The 23,367-nt window shown below is 43.4% G+C and overlaps 1 protein-coding gene across 2 annotated transcripts; it reads right to left on the bottom strand.

The window, feature by feature from the left end:
- Positions 1-53: 53 nt before the first annotated feature.
- On the bottom strand, positions 54-22,941 carry sas (stranded at second). Of its 2 annotated transcripts, none has more exons than XM_069126208.1 (13): positions 22,038-22,941; positions 8,221-8,796; positions 7,605-7,898; positions 7,344-7,536; positions 6,668-6,882; positions 6,226-6,581; positions 5,733-6,000; positions 3,294-4,655; positions 2,772-2,970; positions 1,723-2,221; positions 1,186-1,546; positions 887-1,105; positions 54-762 (listed from the first exon to the last, which is right to left on the bottom strand). In XM_069126208.1, the coding sequence occupies exons 1-13, from the start codon at positions 22,150-22,152 to the stop codon at positions 755-757; spliced, it is 4,665 nt and encodes a 1,554-aa protein (XP_068982309.1). In that variant the 5' UTR covers positions 22,153-22,941; the 3' UTR covers positions 54-754. The 2 variants fall into 2 exon arrangements, with proteins under 2 accessions (XP_068982309.1, XP_068982308.1); XM_069126207.1 differs by having other exon boundaries at positions 912-1,105.
- Positions 22,942-23,367: the final 426 nt, after the last annotated feature.

The following is a 23,367-nucleotide window of genomic DNA, read 5'->3' as shown; positions in this document are numbered from 1 at the left end:
TGTTAAGATTTAAGACATTATACATATATATGAAACGATATACAAATAAATAGTTTTCTCCATAGTTTACAAACAGTTTTATTCATTTAACGTTTTAACATTTCTATACGACATAGTACACCTTATTTATTATATAGATCTCTAACAATATAAATGTAGACTGTACAAGACGCGGTTTGATCGTTGGAACCCAACGAAATTACGACTTAAGTGTTTATATTAAATAAGTAGAAAGCATATTTTTCAATCGGTAATGTATATATAGGAAAATATTACAAAACAAATCGACTTTGTTTTCGTAGCTATCTAAACGATATTTTCACTTTTTCTTAAATCGCTATCTTATCATATCAAAATGATACTTGACCCCGCTATGTACAAATTTTAATACAACGTGCGCAATTCTACTGATCGAATCATATTAAATGATCGGTGCGATGAAGGAGTTGTAACTTTCCTTTTATCAGAACTTCAAAATACGTACACGAGTATACGTACAAGTATACGTATATTATTTTTAATCATCGTAGGTACTTGGTGATGTTCGTTCTTCGTACTTTACCTTCCATTATATCGATCGTTTCTTTCAATCGAGAGCCACCTTCGACGATGCCGGAAAAACCGAACGAACATATAAATAAATAAAACATAATAAATTATAGAACCTTAAATGGTTTCTTTGACGTTGCCGTTGATGGTGGCCATTTCGTGGTCCGTGTTTTTGTTCCTACCGTTCGATATGGTAACGATGTCTTCACAGGTCTGGAAATTTATAAAAGCTTGATTGCTTGTCGGCAATTGGCATTAGAACGCACGGATGACGAATGCTACGAATGACAGTAAAACTGTCCACGATTATCGTATTAAAACAATGAGAGTGAATTACCCATAGTCTCTTGTTGTAATTCTACCTTGTAGGAAGGATTGTCGTACGCCGACGTGCTTTTACGGGAAGATATGTCAGCCTTACTGCTAGTTCTCCTTTTCATGAGCATCATTAACAGGATTAGGGTCGATAGGATAGCGAGAGCTGCGACGATAGCTACCACTACCAAAGGCCCGTAATAATCGCCCTCGTGAAGGGGCAACGATGCAAGTTTCCCCGCTGAAAAATCGGAACGTTCAGTTTTACGTTAGAATCACTGTTATTTCCAGTTTTATTTAATTTTTTAATTATACGTGTACCTTGTTGCGATACCGTGGCCGGCAAAAGTACACCGGGTTTAGTGACGAAATCTTGCACGTTGCTCTTTTTTATTCTTCCGTTTGTCAGGTAAACTTCGAGCCACAAACGATACCTGGTACCCGGCTTAAGATCGCTGATCACCGTTTTCGGATGCAAGTCGCTCTTGGCGATTTTGAACGTGCTTGTGTCTTCCTTGCCACTGTCGCTTTGATAAATCGCTCGATAAATATTCACGTACTTGTCTTCCGGATAAGGTACTCCGGTCCAAGTTACTTCCACACCTGTCGACTTGATCGTCTTGATCTCCACTTTCACGTCGAACGAGTATGGATTCGGCTCCATCGAGGTAGTCACTTCAATCTTCCAGGGGAATATTATGATGTTATTATTACAGGGCGATAATATTAAAAGAGAATTTACAGCGGTGAACTTGACACTTATGAAACTAACCTTATAGCAATTATTATGACAATTATTATTAACTTCAACCTTTTGTTTCGTAAATTTATTTAACGATTTATTTTATAAATACTCACTGTTTTTTCGTTGACCAGCTCTGTCAATTGTCCTGGGAATGGAACGAAGAGGATTCCGATCTCGTAGGCGGTCGATGGCCGAAGATTCTCGATCACGTAATTCCTCACCGCCCTGTGGATCAACGGTGTTCCGGCGTAAACCTTTGCGTCGTTCTCTTTGTATCTTAACTGAACGCCGTCGATAAATTGTGACTCGTATTCCGTGAATTTCCTCCACATCACGTTGATCCACGTGGAATTTGTCTCTGTGACATGGAGCTCAGCGTCAATCGGTATTTGAGGCGGCAGCGTGGTCGCTTCCGTACGTTTCTCCAGCGTTCTCACGCTGTAGATTTTGCTGGTGGGACTATTGGCCAAATCCTTCAGCTTCACCGTGATCTTCACTTTGTACTCGGTAGAAGGCTTCAAATCGCCCAGCTCGAACTCGAGCTGCGGAGTTGCGATCAGGTCGTTTGGTGGCGCGAATACTTGCGACTTCCAGGTAGATACATCGAAATTTCTGCGCGATAGAAAAGGAAAGTACATATATATACATATATATTATATAAGATGTATATATACGTATATATTTAGAACATCGCAGGGTTTAACGGCTAAACTTTGTCTGTGTATTCTATAAGTATAGTCAAGCAAAGAATGTTATAACATAGATCATTTAAGACTCTATTAAAAAGTTACGATAAAAATACGGAATAATATCGTCTCTAATTCTATGCCATTAGATTTTTTCGTGTGCACAACATGTGTCGATGTCGTGTGATGAATTGATACAAAGAGTTGATTGATACGAAGACAATCGAGACGAAGTAAAATTGAAATGAGCTTCGTAGGATAATAAAGCTTTTATTGCTAATTTTATATCGACAGAAATCGAGTGCCAGTAGCAAATGATTATGTCGATTGTAAAACTATTTTAGTCTCGTATATCGTATTTTTATCACTTACTAACTTTTTAATAAAGCTCGGAATAACCTACGTTTATAGGAATATTTTTTATTTCTCTAATTTCTGGATAATCTTCGATTAATTTTGATACTGATATAAAGTACGTTTTATCATTGGTGTATCGCAGCTCGACGCGTCCATGAAGTCCAACTAGAACCTGCGGCACCGTGAAAACGAGTCGAACGGTGTTCTCGTCGAGAGCCTCGAGGACCTGCACGGTGACCTCGTCCGAGGAGGAAGCAACAGGGAATCCAGGAATGGCACCAGGCAATGGAAAGCCCGCTGGCACGTTGTGCTCCATACCTGGATTTCACGAACAAAGGTAGTTATTTTAATCACATTGAAACGTCGTTGTATAGGCCTGACGATTCCAAGTAGCACGAATAACTCGAGCGATAAATTAATAATATCACAAAAAATCAGTTTTGTCATCGTAAAAGTCTCTCATGACTCGTTCAGAGATTATCAGAAACCTTCGAACGCGTTCATCAAATTGGTTTTTGGTTTCCTCGAATATTTATAGGCACTCGAGACCACGTGGAACAACGAAGAAACGAAAGTTAATGGAAGAAAAAGACGAATCGTTCACGAATTCCATAAAAGATTGTTGCTGAACAGGGACGAACCTGACTGGTTGGGCGTTTGTGCTGCGAACGGATGATTCAAGTGCGTGAGTCCTGAATGCGGTATATGAGCGTCAATGTGAAGCGGCAGAGTGGCGGTTGCGCCACTCGCCACGTTATGGGGTATGGCTGGCTGTCCGGGATAATGTTGGAACGGTCCAGGATTGGGATCGTGTTGCCCGATATGAGCTAAGAGTTCCTCGATCTGCTGGGGAGAGTTCGGTATGTCTGACGTGTGTATGTGATAGGTCGTCTGACCGTTTTCGTCCTTCTGTGTGTAAATATGCGGCTTAGCTGGTTTCTTTGGTCCGTTAGCTGGGACAAAGTATCCAGGCTGTATCTGATTGTTGGACGTGTGTTTCTGACTAGATATCTGTTGATGGATATCGTACAAGCCGGGATGACCCTCAGGTGGAGCGTGTTCCAATTGAACGAGGCCTGGATGTTGAAGGTTGATCAGATGATACAGTTCCTCAGGAAGAATCTCCTGATCTGGATTTCGTTGGCCCTGTTTCGGTCGACCACCCAATCCTGCCGGAGGCTTGTCGTTGGCGGAAGCTTTCTTCTTTGGATTTACCGGAACGATCACATTCGGGTCGACGTTATTCGGAGCATTGAGCGTCGAGCCTCTGTAAGGTGGACCAACCGCGGCGGAGTTGTCTAGTTGCGCGTTAAAACCATCCTGTGGAACACCCTGACCGTTGTTGGCGGTCGCGATCGTGAATCCTGGCCCCATTTCTTGCTGTGGGTTCAACGGAACGAACTGCGGTTGATCCGTCGCATAGGGAACCTTTTGCACCGGTGGTAGCTTGTTGGGATTTACAGACCCAGGGATGAATTGGTGATTCTCGTTTCCATTCGCGTTTACGTTTGCGTTCATGTTGGCGCCCATCGAGGAGCCAGCCTTGTCCAAGAATTTGTCCGGAGCCAACGGGCCAGGGAAATAGTCGTCTTTATGCGGTTTCGAGATTGGCTCGACCGGTTTCTTTGCGTCCGACTTAGTCTTGATGGCCTTTTCTTTGAGACGTTCAGTTGGCGTCGAAGGTTTTTCGGTATGAGAGGGTAAATGGAACACGTTCTCTATGGTAGGATGCGTAGGCTTGTAATCGGGACTGTATGGTCCGTTGTATGGTACGGTTGGGTGTCCAGGATCCATGGGGTAGTGGAAGAGTCCATGAGTGGTGGTGTCTGTGTGCGCGTGAACGTCTTTCGAATCTTCCCACAAGGAGGAAGTCGCTGGATCCAGTTGGTGGCCGAGCCCAGCCGAATCCGACTTGTTAATCGGTCTTTTGTTATCGTCGATCGTTTGCCGATTGAACGCGTCTGTGGCTAAGGGGCCGGGAAACGCGGGCGTCGCGTTCGTTCCTGCAACGAGTAATAAAGTCGATTGTCACAGAGGTGGTCGCCGAATCGTACAGTGTCGACCAGCCGTCCGAATTCTTCATGCATATTTACAGCGAGAGGTCCGAGTATGTACAAGCGTAGCCGTACAAAGCATGCATTTACAGTTTCTCCTTCCTGCTTCGATCGTCACTGTAAAGATTCTTTTCGTTCATTGTATCTTTTACGGGGTTTTGGGATATTTTTCTTATGTTAAGTGTAAAAGGAGAGATCTACGAAAGGCAATACATACCGAAGCTAAAGTATACTGAGATGGAATTGCAACTGTAACGAATACGAAAGAACATGAGATGAAAGGGAGAATGTACAGTGTTTCGTTAAATTGAAAGTCTTCGTCGTTGAACGATGGAAAGTGCGAGACGTGAGGATATATTCGGGTGTATGTACATACACGTCACATTTGCACTGGAGAGTTCCAGTCAGGTCCGCATGGCGGATAAGCGTTCACCCTCTACCCATAACCAATCTAACGTCTCCTCTTCGTGATAGCAATCTCCTCGATGCCACTAACGAGTACGTTGATATCACCGCCACCAAGGAATCGAACATCAACGATTTACAGTACCGATCAAACAAATTTCTACTTTGCAAAATTACATCAGACAGATATACAGGTTGACCCATTTTCGATTACTCTATCCGATAACTTTGATCATTAATTAAACAATAACGGATTTTTACGCAAATGTGGATACATTTTTAAGTCAAGAAATAGCACTTAAATACAGATCCGTTTTACCTCTTAAAAATTGTAATTGTAATAAAATTGTAAGCATTCTGCGAATTTTTGCGTATGTAAATTTCGCATAATCTTTCACGAGCCAGTGGATATAAAAATCCGCTGTCTAATAACTCCTTATTCAATCCAATAATTTCTTCGATTTAGAACATCCTGTATATCTGCTATTTAACGAGGAAGATCAACGCACAGGTTTGCTTAAACGATCTTCCGGTCGTTAACGCGGCCCACGGAAACGGTCGCTTTGTCAGCTCGTTTCTTTGACTATTTTCATGTTTTCCGTCACGCAAGCGCGGATTTACCTGGCGACTGGTTGGATGGATGACTGCAGCTCCACTCCAAGCAACATTCGTCACCGGGTAGATGCATTAACGCGGCCTGATAAGACGGACAAGGTAAAGTAGCAGGTGGTAGAGCCGGGACCGGTGGACAAGCCGCCTGACAGGACACGTTTCCCATCTCGCAGTAACATCGCTTCTCGCATCCGGTTACGTTTGCCGGCAGCTCGCTCCAATTGTCGTACGTGTTGCCCTCGTAATTGCACGAACCATTATTTCTGCATCGCACTTCCTACGATCATGAACATCGTCGATTCAGCGATCCTTCGTGTTATTATATACACGCGTATCGTTCGCGTTTGCGTACGTTGACGTTTTAGAAAAGATCGACGTTGTTTCAGATATTCCTTGTACAAAATCCATTGACGTTGCATCGCGAAACTTTTTCGTTCGGATTTCCTGGGCTCTCAGCGAAATATAACGAACTTAAACGAGTTTCAGACGATCCGAGACTTACCTGAGGACAGCAGTGAGGAGGTTTCGGGACGAAATTCGGCGGCACCGTCTCCCAGTCCAAACAGTGAGGGTCTAGAACGTCGAGTCCAAAATCCGTGGGACACTCGATCGTCAAACATTCGGTTTTACCTCCTTCGGTGCAAGTGCAGAACGAGATACATTCGTCGTACCATTCCGCACCCATCTTGTACGTTTTTCCCATGTGACTACAGGAACTCTTGTCTGCCATCTTGTCCGAGATATTCGTCTTGATCACTTCCGCGGGAAGAAAAACCTGCAGCGCTGGGCCAGTTCGAGTTCCATCCGTTACTCGCACGTAGTACGAGTGTGCAGGATCCAGATTCGATATGATACCCTCTACGTTCACGTATTTTCTCATTTTTACAATACCGTATCATCTATTACGACAATTACGTTCCTAAGGCTAGTCCGTATATTCTCACCTTTGTCAGGTTTCTGCTGCCTCCACACGTGATTGTTGTCGGATATCTCCACGGTCACATCCTGCGGATTCTTAGCCGACAACTTCAGCTTGATCGCCGTTGAGTTCAGTACCTTCACGTCCGTAAGGTTTACGGCCAAGTCGGTCGAGCTTTCCGGTTTGATCTCGTGATCGCCCAAGGTAACGTCGCAGAGAGTGATCGTGCAACACGCGTCTCTAAAATACAGGACAACGAAAGCTGACAGAGCGAACGAACATGCAAAACTATTGTACGTTTTCACGGAAGCAACAACATGTTTTTTGAAAAGATTGGCTGGTTGTTGTCCAACGTTTCTCCGTGTTTCTTCTTCGCCTGTCATCAGTAACTAAGGTTCGTTCCTGTTGCCTCTTCCCGTTTGTAAAGATTAAAGAAAATTAAGAAGCACGCGACAGAAGTAAACGTTCCAATTCGTACAATTTGTTGACTATTTTGCAGCTAGTTGTTAGGAACAAATATCGCATTGAAATCGAAACACACCGTCGCTTTATCGAGGACAGAGCGTTGACTGAGGAAACATACGGCGACAACAGGCGACGAAAAGTTCCAAGAAAGTTGGTTCGATGAGAACGCGTCTTAACTTCGAACCACAAATTCCAGAGCAAACTGTAGAGAAATCGGGAACGACGATTCCCCGTACCTTGGGTCGGTGAGTACGACGCAACGATCGTGTTGATTCGTCACCGAAATCGTGTCGTTCGGAGGACATCTTTGCTGGCACTTTAAATTGCCTCCCGCTTCGCAGATGCAGACCCTGGAACAGCCATCTTCCACTCGTTGACCTCTCATTATCGTTTTGTTCCCAAAGACGCACGTTTCTTCCGGTTCGGGCGCTGCACGACAAGAACGTAAGATTCGATAAAAAAAGATGATGCCTGACATTTTAACATATCGAACTCACCTGAATCGGCGGCACAGACCAAAATGGCGCAGCACGCTTCCTCGTTGACGATCTTCTCTTGACACAGCGGATCCTCGATTCCACGGTTCGCTCGAACGTACGGCGAGGAGCAAAGCGGCTTGCAGTCTACGGCTACGCCATTTTCACCGCACACGCACTTTTCCTCGCAACCCCTAACGATCTTCTCTCCGATGGTGTACGTTCGGTTTCCTTCCACGCACACGTTCACCGTTGGTAGCAAAGTCGAGGAGATATTTATGGCCGTCCCGTTGTGAGATGCCACGTATTCGCCGCCTGCGTGAAACATCAACGTTCGTTTCTTTCGTTGTTTGGAAAACGCTGGACAATGAACTTCTAATTTAACTAAAAACTAAGTCGATCAAGTAAGATTCTTTGTGAAGTTATCAATTTTACCTACTTGGTACTCGACGTCTCAAAGAAAAACATCTTAGTTTCATGAATTTATTTGTCACAAGGAAATGATATAAATAGTTGTAAATCCCAAGGGAAATTTGAAGAAATAATGTTTACGATCGTCGTTCTTCTGTGCATTTTAATTTATCGAGTCGATCGTTGTACGCGGAAGAGAAGACACGTTGTCCTACAGTTTTCTCACCTTCGACTTCCTTGTCATCGTCGTCCATGCTAACATCACTCAGATCGGTGATGTTCGAGTGCAAGGAATTGGTCGGTTCTGGCGCTGACATATTCAAAGCTCTTCCTCTGGCCGCTGTTGTCTCCTCCACCGCGTGAACACCTTCCGTGCTACTCTCTGTGGACGAGGAATAGTCGCTGGTCCATGATTCGATCGGTATCGAGAAGTTCGTTGCAGTTACGATAGGCTCGCCACGAAATAGAAAGGGTATCGTAGCTGCTACGGTTTCTATCGATCTCGTGGTCGCTTCTTCGACCGATATTGACGACGACGACGACGACGACGACGATGACATCGGCATCGTCGTCACGGTGGTCGCGGCGTCGTTGCTTTCGCCGCGTTTCAATTCATCGTCCTTGAAGGTTTTCTGGTATTTTTGCTCGGTCTTGACCTTGAAGTCAATCGGTTTCTTCTTAGGCTCGATGGTGGTCTTTGAGTCCTGTTCTTTGCTCGGGTACTCCGATTTGCGGTCGATCGTTTCATTCCTCGCGTCACCGTGTAGCGGTTCTACTGCTGGTATCTCTTCAATAACGGCGCCTGAAAATTCGATGAATGTTCCTTATAAAATACGTTCGAGATCAATTTTAAGAAGATCGTTCACAATGGCCGAGATCTTGTAATTACAATTTGTATTTCGATAAATTCATAGTTCTAATTGTGAAATCTGTTTAATTTCACTTTATTTCCTTTACTCGATTAAAAAATCAGTGGCTCTTTTTTTTATACTTCAGGCATTGTGTTCTACGATCGCCGATCGTTATCCGAGAATTACTCGATAATGAACAATTTTTCAGATAACCCAGATACCGAATATTCGATCGCCGAGATCGAGACATATCGCATGGTTCGACGCTTAGGATTCAGAAATGATCTGTCGTTAAGTATGAGATTAAATTCGTTATCGCTCGGTAATCAGTTACAGACCAACAAGTTGTAATTTATATCGTCGTTACAATTGTGACTTCGATGATATCTCGTGACACGTTATCCAAATTTCCTTTCATACTTTCTTTTCTTATTCTAAATACGTACACATAGTTTTAATATCAGTTTGGCTGTCGAACGTACCGATACTCATCGAATCGAATCGTTGCGTTTTAAGATTCGAAATCATCGAGCAGCTCCGTAGCGCGTTTTGTAACAGCGATTTATATCGACCTCGTCCATTACACGCTCGCGTTACTTTCTCCTCACTGACATGTATCTTCTGTGCTATCCATCTCAGCATAACGAACTCTGTACTACTATTATTATTACGATTATCATTATATACAGGGCGTACCGAACTTCCCGAGACTAGGATTACTTAACTGGACTCTATGAAACACTCGACGTACACGATCGCGTAAGAATGTTACATCTGCAGATCAAAGAGAAGAGACGGCGCAACATACGTTTGTTTTGCAACTACGCCGCGTTCATCCAAAGAACCTCGTCGCTCCTTCCTTTTATCTATGCCCATCGACTACGCGTCACGCTTCCATCATTTCGTCATAAAGATTTTTAAAAGTCAATACACTACAATACACTATAGTCGCGAAATCATCGACCTCCTAAATTACAAACGCGGAGGTGAGTCGAATTTCAAGCGTTTTCGCTTCCTTATCTTAACTCTACTGCGATTATAGAATTCCGATCTTCTTCTTACTTTAGTAGACGAGAAAGATCTTTAACAATTAAGTTATCAAGAAAATTGGATAAAATTATATTTAAGAAGATATTTCACAAAATATTAGAAAACCACGGATATTAAAGACAACCGTCCCATATTTGAGCTACTTCTCGCGATTAAAAAGAATTTATGCTTACGTTAAAAATGAACGTAGCAGGGTCGAAGCTGACGATGACAGAAACCTGAACGACAGGTTCGAACGCTCGAGGTATCGCGTTTCCTAGCGGATGTATCCGAATGCTATTAGAAGAATCGCGAGAAGAGAGAAGCGGAGAATCGCCGTTTTCATGGATGTTTCGCAACGGCATAGATTCATCAGCGATATTATGACGAGGCAGAAACTTTCCATCCGGGGCTGAAAACGCGCACGGGATGCGCTGTTACGTCAAACAAGCTGGCCGATCTCGTCGTTCCCATCCACCGTTTCTTTCGCCGATTTACCCGCGGTCGAGATCGAGTTTTTGCTCTGCAACGATTGGTCGAATCGCGCAAAAGTAACGTAACAGTATCGCGAGCCGTTTCTGCGAATCGACCGCGTCGATCGTTTAGATCGTTAGAGGTTCGCATTTAGGTCGCAGACGTGTACGGCGTCGCGTATTTTCCAACTTTGCAAGTTTCGATTCAGACGGAACGACTATTGTTTCTTCGGATTCTTAGTTCGTCGAGGAATCTTCACGATGGACACTTTAAAAGCGGATGTTTCGACCGGTTGAGAGTGGGAAGACGCGTCGATTGGTCGGTTCCTATCGAAAGTCGGACCAGGCCATGACTTTTATCGCATGAATGGGGAACCGTAACGGTGCGACCGGTTCACACGAGGCCACTGCTCGTCATCGGGATCCACCTGACGTCGGTGGCCGGTCGCTTCGAACACAGCGTGTAACAATTTTACGCGTAAGTAGGTGATGGTCTCCTTCTTCGCCCGGACGCATGCATATGCATCGACGCTAGCCGAAAGAAGGACCCAATACCCTTCGTGTCGCGTTCCTTTCGTTACCTGCTACTCTTCCAATAGAATTTTTCCGTGCACGGAGTGAGAAGGTTTAAGAAAGATATTTTATGTTGCACTAAAAAAAATTTCACCATACGTGTTCCAGCAAGCAGTACAATTTTGTCCTCTGGATCATACGATCATTCAGGTGTTTCCATTAAAATGTTCTACCTTGTATGTTTAAAGATAGATTTTCACGCTGTACATTAATTTTCTGCTAAATATATGTATTACTATATTTTTATTGTTATAAAAGTCACACTTTTTCGAGTCGTGGAAACGTATCGCGACAGAAAATCCTAACATCGCGACAGAGTCCTAACTGAATTAACGAGGAAACCAAAGAAACGATAATTTTAATAGTTAAGACGCGTGATTAAGTTTAAACTGTCAACCTTTGACTTACATTGCTGCGATCTTTAGCCTGTCATTTTTTATAAAAAGCTTCTCCGAGAAGAAAGGAGGAAACGTGGAAACCTTTCGAAGCCCGTGTTGCGTGTGCTCAAAACGATCTAACTGCATCCTGCACCAAGTGTTTCAATCGAGATCGTAGCCGCGAGATTATTTTCGAGAGCATATTTTATAGTTTCTAATACAATCTGGACTAATTATTAACGCTTAATTTAATCGCACGATGATCGAACACTGATGCTGCGTTGCTTGAAAAATCCTGTTTCTCGGATGAAAAAGATCCACTGCACCCAAGGACGTCCAGTGCAACGATACTTCACAACCGATCACTCGATGAATGTTGTTGCATCATTCGGAGAGAACTGTGGCCGAAGAGTTACGGTATATGTATTCCCCTAACTTTTGGTAATCGTGATTCGTTTCAAATACGTAAATATATGCCAAACACGTTGTTTCTCGTTCCAATGAATAAATTGATACATCATAGTCTTTCGTCCTTCTTCACACAGTACTTAAAGCAGATTTTACCAATGCTTCCGACAAACTTTTACATTTTAATTTTCTCCTAACAGATAATCGTTTGATTCTCACGAGATTTAGGTCGGCATACCTCTTCGAACATAACGGAAGATCGCTTCAAGAACGTTCTACCATCCAATGAAAATGGAGAACAGCTGGTTTGGACGTTATTATCGAGAAATCTGCTTCCGTTTGCGAGGAACGATTCGGTTTCGACCCCGATGAGGCCGCGGGACAAGAAAGCTGGCCATGGAACGCGGAATTACTCATCGCGCATTAAGAGGATCTTCACTCGGCTTCCTCGTTGCCGGAAGTCGCGCGTCGTCCGTGAACCCAAGCCAAGAACGAAGCGTTCGACCGCGTTTAATTGTTAACCGCGCGCTCGACTTTCTTAAACGCGATTACGTAATTGAACTTGAAGAAGAAAACGCTCCATTTACAATCTTTGTTCGTATTTTTCTTTCTGCATACTTTCTTGTTCAATCGCCTCTGACTGATCTCGTCTTTAAAATAGTGAGACGTAGCTACCGAAGTTAGGAAAATTGGTCAGTGTCTCGTCACGAGTAATGTCGTTATCAGGTATATTTGCCAGCGTCTCGACATGTTTATCATCGTAAATGAGGTGTTGGTGGTTTCAATTTCGTGCAGGCTAATCGCGTTAACGCTCGAGGTATCCTCTGCTCGCAGTCACGGCGCGAATTTCGTTCCGGTTTTGCGTTCACGGAACCCTCGCGATCATAATCCAACGAGCAAAGAAACTCCTGGAGCAGCTTCTGTCGTTCCTCCCGAAGACCTTGAACCGCGCTGCTTCTCCGTAGAAGAACAGCCATTAGCGTAGCCTAGGTCGAAACAGACGCAATCACGGTGGAAGAGGAGAGGAGAGCGTTTGAATTTTTCTCGAGCAAAGTTCAAATTGAACGGAATGTAAGAAAGTTTAGCCGATTGAGACCAGAAAAGAAATCTCTGTAAAACGTACTCGTTTCTTTGCGAAACACTCTGCTAAAAACTTATCTCTTCTACGTATAAAGTAGACTTCCAGGAAAAAGAGAAATTAAAAGTATTTCGAGTTTGAAAACGACTAATTGGTAGAAACACGAGGCAGCAACTTCACTCCTTCATATTTCATGAGCAGAATGTGGATTTTTATGCAATCTCATGTGTTTATCAATTATAACTAGATTCCACATGTTTATGTAATTTTATATATTTATGGACAACGAAGTGGAACCAAGATAGAATATTATTTTACCCAAGTGTCATAACGAATACTTTGGCTCGGATAAATTTTAAACTTTTTTAAATATCTCAGAAATAGATAACTAAAGAAATGAAGATCAAATAGAGATTCGTTTCGTCCTGCTAAATATCATAGAGTACTTCGCACGTTTCTGCACGTTACGCGCGTTCTACATATACGTATGTGCGCTCTTACGTTCTTTAATATTCCGTAAGTGCATAAATATCCGTAGTCTATTTACGAGTGTTCTCTGTGGGAAACGAAGAAAAAGATTGGAAAAAAAGAAGGGAAACGAAACTGGATGGAAACAGCCAGAAGGTAAAAAGACGAGGGGAAAGGGGGAAGTTAAAATAGTCGGTCACCGAGCGTGCCTTTGACCATACGGTATTCTATCCTACTTGCTACTCGCTGCACGATCATTATTTCGTTCCATACATCACGTTTCGTCGGTCCACTTCTTTTTCCTTTTTTAACGACCGATGAGTCGTTAATGAATACCTTTTGGTAGAAATCAAATTTTCATCTCTCCTTGCATACGTAACAAAATAGACAGAGGTTTGTTTCATTAAGTTCGACACGTTCTTCTTATGTTGCTTTTAGTTCCAGTCTCGGGTTCTTCTATGAATTCTTCTAATTCTCGTTATTAATCATCGCTGGAGAGAGAAACGCTAGAGAATAATTCATAAGAGAAAATTCGAGGATAGAATTTCATGGGAAGATGGGACTCTGTCAATCATGTGCACAGTGGCAAAAGTGTTTTTGAATAAACGGAGGTCTGCACGCGCTACTTGCTCGGCGGTGGTTTTGCTTCGTACGTTGCATTTCACTTGCCAACTCGTCGGACTTTTCCAGGCGACTTTTACGTTCTGCACGCGACTCCGCGAACGCTGGCTGCTCCCTCGCCTCTCGATCGATGCCGCTTTAACGTTTTTAGCGAACTAAAAGATTCTTCGATTTTTATTTTCAGTATGTTAACCGCGACGCGATTCTCGAATTTTCCATGTTTCATTCTCGTTTCAGTTTCAACCGGGGAAAGGACTTTTAATGTCTTGAGGAATTGCTTATCGGTGTAATTGAAATGAGAAATTACGCGTATCGATAACGTTTCGATAATTTCATGTTTCTAAGATTCTTCCATAAATTGTTCTCGAAATTGGAAGAAAATTATCTAGAAAATTACGATTTGATTAAAAACGAATGAAAAGAGGCGTAGTGCAGTTAAATCCACCGGAAACTAAAGATTTAATTCGATAAAAAATATAGAAACAGATTCAGATCGAGGTCGTCGATCCCTTGTTGCGTGATTATCGAGTTTATCACTTGCTGCAGGCCGAGATATTCCACCGCAGCGAGCGGTTTACGATCCTTGTGCTCGCTTTTGTGCTCCAGTTGATCGACGCGCAATTAATCGATTCCACGGTTCGTCGACCGCGCCGCCTACGACCGAGGAAACGTAAATTTTCACCATCAGCGATCTCTTTCAAATTATTTTTAATATTTCACTTTCGACGATTGAGTAATTGTAATGATATCGACAATTTGGATCGTCTGCATCTGCCGAGATCTCGTCAAATCTATCGTTTGCTGTAGCAAAAATCGAACTGATATTATTCTTTTCGTCATGGATTATTTCAAAAGACGTAATCGATATCACAGTGGTCAAAGTCACCGGTCGATTTAAGAGACGCGCGTTCGATTGCCGGATTTTTGCTCGGTAGCATACCTATTCTAGAACCTGTCTTGCCGGAATGTCGCGGAAAAAATGCCACTTTTAGTTTTTGCGTTGCATTTAGTGTAACTCTAAGGTGTATGAAAAACAGGAGGCTGGCATTTCAAAGGCGGTAGCTACGCCTTGAGAAGGAATTCGTACATTGGGGCAGGTGCGGTACGATATTCTAAACGATAGATAAATTTAGCCAGAATTTTTCCCGCAGAAATTCAAACAATTTACTCTGCAATTCTCACAGCCTGGACCGTAAAGAGAAATTTTGTCGATTTCTATCCTTATCGGTACGAAACAGTGGAACTCAAAGTCCTTCCAGTTACACTGTACATTATCTGTACTACATTTATTACCATTATTATTATTATTGTGTATACTAAACTATGTACAGGGTGGTTGGTAACTGGTGGTATAAGCGGAAAGGGGGTGATTCTACGCGAAAAAAGAAGTCGAAAATATAGAATAGAAATTCTTCGTTTGAGGCTTTGTTTTCGAGAAAATCGACTTTGAATTTTCGCTCGGTACGCGTGCGGTACGTTATAACGGATCTCACTGTAGATCGTTGTCTCGATGGAAAAATTAAAAAAAGAAAAAATTAAAAAAAAAATTTTATTCTATATTTTCGACTTCTTTTTTCGCGTAGAATCACCCCCTTTCCGCCTGTACCACCAGTTACCAACCACCCTGTATATATCAATTATAAACTATATATTTACTGGAATACGTAAGAAACTATATTGCTTGAACGAATTGTATCTCGCCAGTATTTCAGAGTTTCGCAATCTGGATGATCTGCGCTGCGTTCGATCGTACCCATTGTCTACGTTTTCTTTTTCTGCTGGTATCGAATCTCGCGCAAATGTCGAGACTCGTGCACAACTAACGGTTTCAATCTCGAGGAAGTAATTGAAGAAATCACGATACCGGAATGCGAAAGGCAAATCGTATTGTCATCGACGCTTCGACACGGAATTCGCAGTCGGCGTGTTATTTACTTGTCACCGCGTCGCTAAGTGATGGAGGACTTGGTGGCTGAAAGTCGTCGAAAGAGGATCCATAGAACTTCGCGACGAGACTTTAGTTCTGCTTATATTACTCGCCCTTTTTGTTCAACGAGTTTTATAGAGAAACAAAGTCTTTTCCTTTCGTGGAATCTGCTAAGATAAAGCAACTGCTTAGACACACGTGTATGTAATCTTTTGCGCGTGTTTACACGAGACACGTTGAAATACTTTATTAAATAAACTTTCTAAGAGCATAGGCTTCTATTAAAGGAATCACATAGCTGTTCAACTCGGTAGCAATTTCGAGATGGAAGACTTTTGGTAAGGCTATTAAATTTCCTCGGCTACTTTCTAAGCTGTTCCTCTGTTAAACTAATAAAGAAAGAATTAGTTCGAAAGCAGCTGAAGGTCGAGTTCTGGACGAAGAATCATGAAATCGATCGTGCGTCCATGTGTTCATACATACACATATATTTAGTGGATGTTTTTCTTTAAGAATGAAACAAATCATCGCATCTACTTGAACTTCAATTGGATTTTGTGTTGTCATTTTGACAAATTCTATCAAATTTATGGTCGAAAGAAGTTAGAAAGTAATTTTTGTCACCGCTTATATTTGATGATATCCTGAACCATACTGCTCCGAGATGTTTTACTATTTTGTTGATATCTTATTTTTATTTTATTATCGAACGTAGAAAGCAAGCGAAATTAACTCGTTTCAGCTATTATGGAATTTCTAAATTTCTCCAGAAAAATCTCGGCTTTTTCTACAAAAAAAATTCTTCCCAATTAGAAACATCAAACTGTCGGTATTATCTGTAGCCTCAATTACTTTTCACGCTATTGGAACTCGAAAGCGATTCATCGAGTAAATATCCAATTACATCTTTCGCTGTTCCGCGTTCGAAGGAAATTACCAAAATCGCGCTAACTTCTGTTAACCTAACAGAGGAATTGGCTTAAAAAAGGAAACAGAGGAACGTCTTTCCTTCTACATAGGTTTGCATTGTACTGTGCTTTCACTCCGTTGCTTCGAGATGCCCCGCCCTTCCTGTTAGCACGACGAATAATCGCAAAGGTTGAATAATAGGATCTAGCGCAAGTGTTTTGTGACGCAATCAGTTTGGCAAGCCCGTTTGGCGTCTCGTTTGAGAATATATAATCATTCGTACTATATTTCGAAACTTTTACAGGTCGAATAATAAATCGCGAAACACGCACCTCCCGTCGATCGTTCTTACGCAGGTTGTCCTTCTCCGCAGAATACTTTTTCTCCACACGACGTCATCGCCGACCGTAACCTATTTTTGTTTTTCTAATTCATTTAGAATTCTTTCAGAAGTAGAAACTCGCGTCCGTCTTCCTAAGAAGCCACGTTTTCCATTAAACAGGGATTGCAAAATTGAAAAACCAATCTATATTCGAACGATCGTTCTTATCCGGGCATCGAAGTCACCAAGCGCCGGTTAGCCAGGTTTCCGTTAGAAACGCGTTTTTATCACCTCGATGACAGCTGCGTTATCTCACGCGCCTAATTAAATAAATATCTGTAATGCGTTCTTCTGGCTTTTAAGATATGCAACTAGGTATTTTACGATAACGATTTAATTGCGTTAACGACGTTCAATTGAAAATCGATGCGATTTATCGCGCAGAAGTTCGAAAATGAAATACAAGGATACAAGGTGTCAACTGAAACGTGTCTGACAGGACACGGACAGGTCAGAAACGGAGTTTAAATCTATTCAGAGGCTATGTTAACCACGGATACAGACACCTCGCGTTTTTCACAGCTATCTTTTCCACGAGCAGCGTATAATACGGACGCTCGCGTGAGAGGAACTTGAGTAATCGTCCACTGGCTTCTCTGTTAGATTCGTTCACCCAAGAACCGACGTGTTTGCATAGAAGAGCGAACGATCTTTACCTCCGTGGTTCACGCGATGCGTCGTTGGAAGGAGTCGCGAACGCACGAGGAGAGAGTCACGAGACGGTCGTTGGTTATGGGACGACAGTTTCTATCGGTTTACTTTTTCCCTTGAGCAGCACTTGTCCTGTCTCATTGTTCTCGCGTGGCCGAGAATAGGGCAAGAAAGTTGTTCGGGGGAAAGTTGGGTGAACAGGTTGGAAAATCGAACGCTTTGGGCAAATAGAGCGACGGTGCACCACGATAACTTAATTAACGTGCCCCACGGGGCATCAGTGTCCAGCGACCATTAAGTGAAAGTCGTTAACCAGGGAACAATGAGGCGGGAAGCGCTACGATTCGGACTTAATTATTGCAATTACGAGGAACAACGATCTTTCTTCTTTCATCTTGCGCATAGTGGGCGAGATTTTCGCATCTCGATGAGGAAGAGAAATATTTGAAACGATCCGGGAAGTTCGTCCGCCTTCTATCAGCCTATCCCGGTCATTGTTTTTCGAGCACCGATGAACAGGTTATGCGGACGACCGGGGGTTAGCGTCGCCAGGTTGTTTGCCGTAACAAAGATATCAAGGGGACTAGGCTCGCGTTAAGAATATAAAGGAGGAGGGAATACGTTCACTCGCATATTTATAGTACCGTTAACCAGGTTACTTCGCCAAGTACAGCGACCGCTTACGAGACTTTGGAGAAGCTCGTTAGTCTGCTGTGCAGTAACTTCATCCTAGAACTCGCTTGTTTTCTTCGTGGCGCGTTTTACACGCGTACGACTTTTATTGCGATCCATGTAAGCGAGTATCCATGTAACATTACGTCGGTATGAATGTGCTAGCGATTAGCCGATGTTTGCGGAGCACATCGTGACCCGAATCGCAAAGCCTCCACCGAAACAAAACTTGCTGTTCCTTGAAAAAGTGGCCGCTCGTTACCGAATATTGCTTCAACGTAGACAAAATGTTTCTCAAAATGTTAGTTAGTTCAGTGTCTGGGAAGGTTTAGCAGAAACGAGAGGCGACAAAAGCTCGCTCCACGTCGCTTTGGTGAAGACGAAGCTGAACGCGAATATTTCCTAACGATACTTTTCACCGTTGCACCCGTTATAGCGTTGTGTTTGACCGCTTGACCAGACACACCGATACGTTCCTTTCTCCAGTAGGCAGCTGGCGAAGTTAGGATTATTTCGTGGGAAGAATTATTGCTCAGGTGTCAAGCGTGAACGGCGGCCGACGCAGCAGATCGCGTTCACGCAGAAATTAATACAGATCGGTTCCTCGACCGTGTAACGGTATCGGAAAAAAAGAAGAAAGAAAAAAAGCGTAGAACGAAGCACGTTTGATTCTTCGTCGATCTAATCGGGTTACGCGTTTCTCGATACAAGGTAATCGAGTAAAACGGCCACCGTTGCGAACGACAGTGATCGAAGAGATGTGTACAAACCAGATCGTTTCGTTCGATCGTTACACACGCGAACGCGTGAAATGGGAACGATTCTCGCGTGGGACCAACCGCGGAACATGAAATAGAAAGTCGTTGGCGTTACGCGAATTGAAAAAGATTATACGTATCACAGAGGCGTAATCGTCGTTTAATTAGCCTCTCCCCGCTAGAGAAGACGTTTAACTGGCCGGAGAACTTTTCCAAGATGGTGCAATGTGCATGTACGTGCTCGAATCCTCTCGCACGCCTTTCCAACCGAACCGAAGGACAAGCTTCTGCGATTACCTAGTTCGGCATGCAATTAAAAATCTTCCGTTCAGATCACACACGTGCATTTTCGTCTCTACGCCCTTAATCAACCAAGTATCTCTATAACCGTAATAACTTTAACGTTAGATAATCAACGTATTAAGAATCTGTTTGCACGCGTTAACACCCGAATTCTTCCGTGTTTCTGTTCTATAATAAATTACTTAATCACCGCTCTTCCGTTGTTAGGCGCGAAATCTTCGACTTGAATGAACAATCGTCGCTCGCTGCATCGGGATAACCCAGATACCGCGTGAAATTCGTCGTTCATTGTTTCCCCAATAATCTCGTACATTGTGCGATCACAGGCAGTCAGAAGCCGTGTTGAGGCACGTAGAAAAAAGACGGAGGATTTGGTCGACGAAGAAAGAGAGACGACGGGAAAAGGACTTGGGAGAAAGGTGGCTACACGAAATTCCATTCTGATCGGATCGGGTCTGGCGAGATCTAGCAAGAGAGTCGAAATTAACCAGACTAGAGGACGTTTTGTTCGCTCTCGTTATCAATCTGTTAGTCGAGTGATCCTTGAACAATTTGTTCTTTTGAATAAAGACAAATTAATTGAAATTAGATTGGAAATGAAAGCATGATATAATATGTTTTTAATGGAAAAGGTATGACACATTCAAAGACAGCAGGTCTATAAATAAAGAAATTGTTACGTCAAACAGATCGACGATTCGAACGACGAGCTAACTGAACCTCCTTGGCTAACAAGTTAAACCCGTGACCGTAGTTAGTCACCGCGCTTGGCTGTTGACGAAACTATTTTCGGCTGAAGAGCTCGGTTGAATCATGTTTACCTGCCCACTGCTTCAGCTGTTCCATTCGTATGCATGACAGGCATCTCCGTTGGCGATCGAGAGAACGATAACTTGGAAAGTCAACAGCTTCGAAGCCTGTAAGTTTTCTTCGTTAGGAAGAAACACGAAACGAAATTCTGCGGAATTCGTCCGATTTCGGTTCACCGCAACGCGACATCCAGCGATCGACGCTGTCCGTCATCGTCAAAATGATTTTCGACGACTTTTCGCTGTTTCTAATTTGACCGTGTGTTTTCGCCTTTCCTCGCGCGCCGCTGTCGATCCACTCGACTTTATTTTTTCCAAGGCCGTTCGTGGACACGAATACGTGTCGACCAGTTTGCCAACTGGATTCAACACTACCGTTAACGCGTCTCGAGTCTCTGCTCCTCGCACTATACACCACCACGACTCTGTTTACCTTCTCGATCGACTCACAGGACTGCCACGAGGAACACGTGCCGCCATTGAATCGATTTAGGCGCGTCATTTTCAGTTGTAATTGCAATTTAAATTCTTTGTGCCTTTTAATATTCGTCGATTGATCGGTTCAGGTTGACACGATGAACAGTTTCCGATCATCGAGTTAGTGCCACGCGAAACTTTCGTATTCTTCGTTCTTGCAACAAAATTAAAGGGGGCGCGAGCAAACTGTCCAATAGCAACATTTATCAACGTAAGAGTCGCGAGTGGTAAATCAAGTAATCGCTATATGTTCGATGAGAATTTGAAGAGTCAAGTAGAATTTGTTATTTACTTGACAGTAACCTGTGCAGCATGCGTTTTTAATTCGATAGCCAGGAGTTGTAGATGCGATACCGACTAACTCTGATTTCTGAAACTTTGTGGAGCCATTTTTCGATTTATTTAAATATTCTGTACTTGTTACAGAGAAATGCCAACCGGTTTTGCGTTTCGCAACGTCGATGTCAATCTTGCCCCAGCGGATAGCGCAACGAATTCGAGCAACGAATTCGATCGATTATTCGCTACCAGATCGGTTTCGAAATGAGTCCTTAACCGAGTAGAAGTCCCGGATGTGGAACCGAGACGATGTCGCGCGATTTCCATCGACAGCAATCGCGTATCGGTCGATATTCGTGTTAGTGGGCGACCTGGACGTCAGGCGATTTCTCGAACCGATCTTCCTCCATCATCGGCGAAATCTGTTTTCCCTTTTGGGAAAACACGTTCGAAGAAAAGCAGCTTCTTCGTAGAACTATCGCGTATCTGCTTCTTTTTACGATTTTATTCGCGAGGATGACATCAGTTCTCGAACGAGGACGTGATAGAATTTTTCGCCAGTTTCACGCGGTATACCGTTACGATCACGACGATCGGTCGCTTCGTGGCGATGCTCTCTTATGGTTGCGTTTCACGTCTGCTTTCAGGGTGTCGATGTTCCGTTACGTAACGACCTTTTGCTTATCGCCTCTTTTTATTAGGTCAATTACTTGCTCGATTCCATTAGATCGACTAAACTATCCAAGATCAGCCAAACATTTCTATATTGGCACGTTCACCAACGATCTGCCATCGAATGTTTGCTAGAAAACACTCGAGATTTTTCCTATCGAAGTGTGAAACGCGGCGCGCGTTTTACCTGGGAAAGACACGAGCGTCGCGGGAAAAAGCGCGAGGCGAATCGCAAGGAATCGAGACTCCGGCGCAGGTCGACAAGAAAGCGCGCGACGAATCGCGGAGGAAAAACACAGCGATGGGAAAAACCAGCCAAAACTCACCAGTGGTGGTTTGAATCGGTGTCTCGACGTCAGCAGCCGACGACAACGCGACGACCCCGCCTATCAGGCAAAGTCCTGCGATCGCGCGCAGAAAACATCTTTCCTGGATACGCATCCTACCGCATTCTTCTGTTACGGTTCCTCGGAAACGCTGTTGAAACACCAACCGTGCACTCACAGGCTAATTTGTCATACGATCAAGCCGTAGGTAAACGAAACAAAACTCGAACAAACGCACAAAGACAGCAAGCCTTTTAAATGCCAAACGATCGAAGATAGACTGTCCTTTCTTCTTTTTCTTTCACGAATTATCGACGAGTAGACGACTTTATTTAGCGTAATAGCAAACGGTCAAAGCCTTCTTACGAGTTGATGCAGCTCGAAGAGGGTAACAACACAAACGAGGTACGCGCGGTTCGGTTCACTCGGTTCACTGGTTTGTTGCTGGTCGGTTCGGTCGCGATCCGTGCCGAGGCCGGAGGTGAAGTGCACCGGTGAGCGGGATCTACCTCCTCCTTGCCGGTGTTGGCGTTGTTGCCTCGCTTACCTTTCATTCCTCCTCTCCGGCCAGCCGGAGAATTCTCCACGCTCACCTTGCTACAGGCTCGCCACGCGATTCTACAGGCTGTTCCCGGAAAGCTGGACGATATCGACGCCTTCGATTCGCCTTCGATTCGCCTTCCACTTGCCTTCCACTTGTCTTCCACTCGCCTTCCACTCGCGTCGCTAGCACTCGTTCCGGGGGAAGATCGATTCCTGTGGGACAGACGGCTTCCTGTTATGCTTATTTCCCCTTCTGTTTTGATCGTGGCTTCCTTGGAGATTTCTACCGAGGGTTGGTCGTAACCCAAAACGGCTGCTTTCAATGAGATTTCGCTTGGATTGAGAACGATTATTTATGCATCTTGTTGGACTAAACAAACTTACGGAAGTAGATAGAGGGATTAAAGGTGTTTACAAAAAGTGCAGTCAAATATCGGCCATCAGTCGATGGTTTGGAGGAAATTACTTTTAATTAGATTTGGTTCTGTTCGTAGTAATTCGTATTCCTGCTATCGTCGAAGAAATCGGGTACGATACGAAGATTATTATAGCGAAGTATTGAAATAATATCGTGCAATCTTATACGTAATAATTACATGTTATATATTGTGTAATAACGTTATTTCGATATTATATTTTGTATTATATATTTATAATCTTGCATGGAATAATTGTATTTTATAAACACGCATTCGCTATCGGAATATACCGGTTTTACCCTTCCGAGAAATTTTCCGTGAAGTTTCTTTGATCCTGTTGCAACGCGCTAGGTCAATCGTCCTCGCGT

This window comes from Bombus flavifrons, chromosome 13, assembly GCF_040668555.2.
Source record: "Bombus flavifrons isolate JBK064 chromosome 13, iyBomFlav1_principal, whole genome shotgun sequence".
Taxonomy (NCBI): domain Eukaryota; kingdom Metazoa; phylum Arthropoda; class Insecta; order Hymenoptera; family Apidae; genus Bombus; species Bombus flavifrons.
The sequence above is the reverse complement of the archived record's forward strand: the minus strand, read 5'-3'. Positions and strand labels throughout refer to the sequence as shown.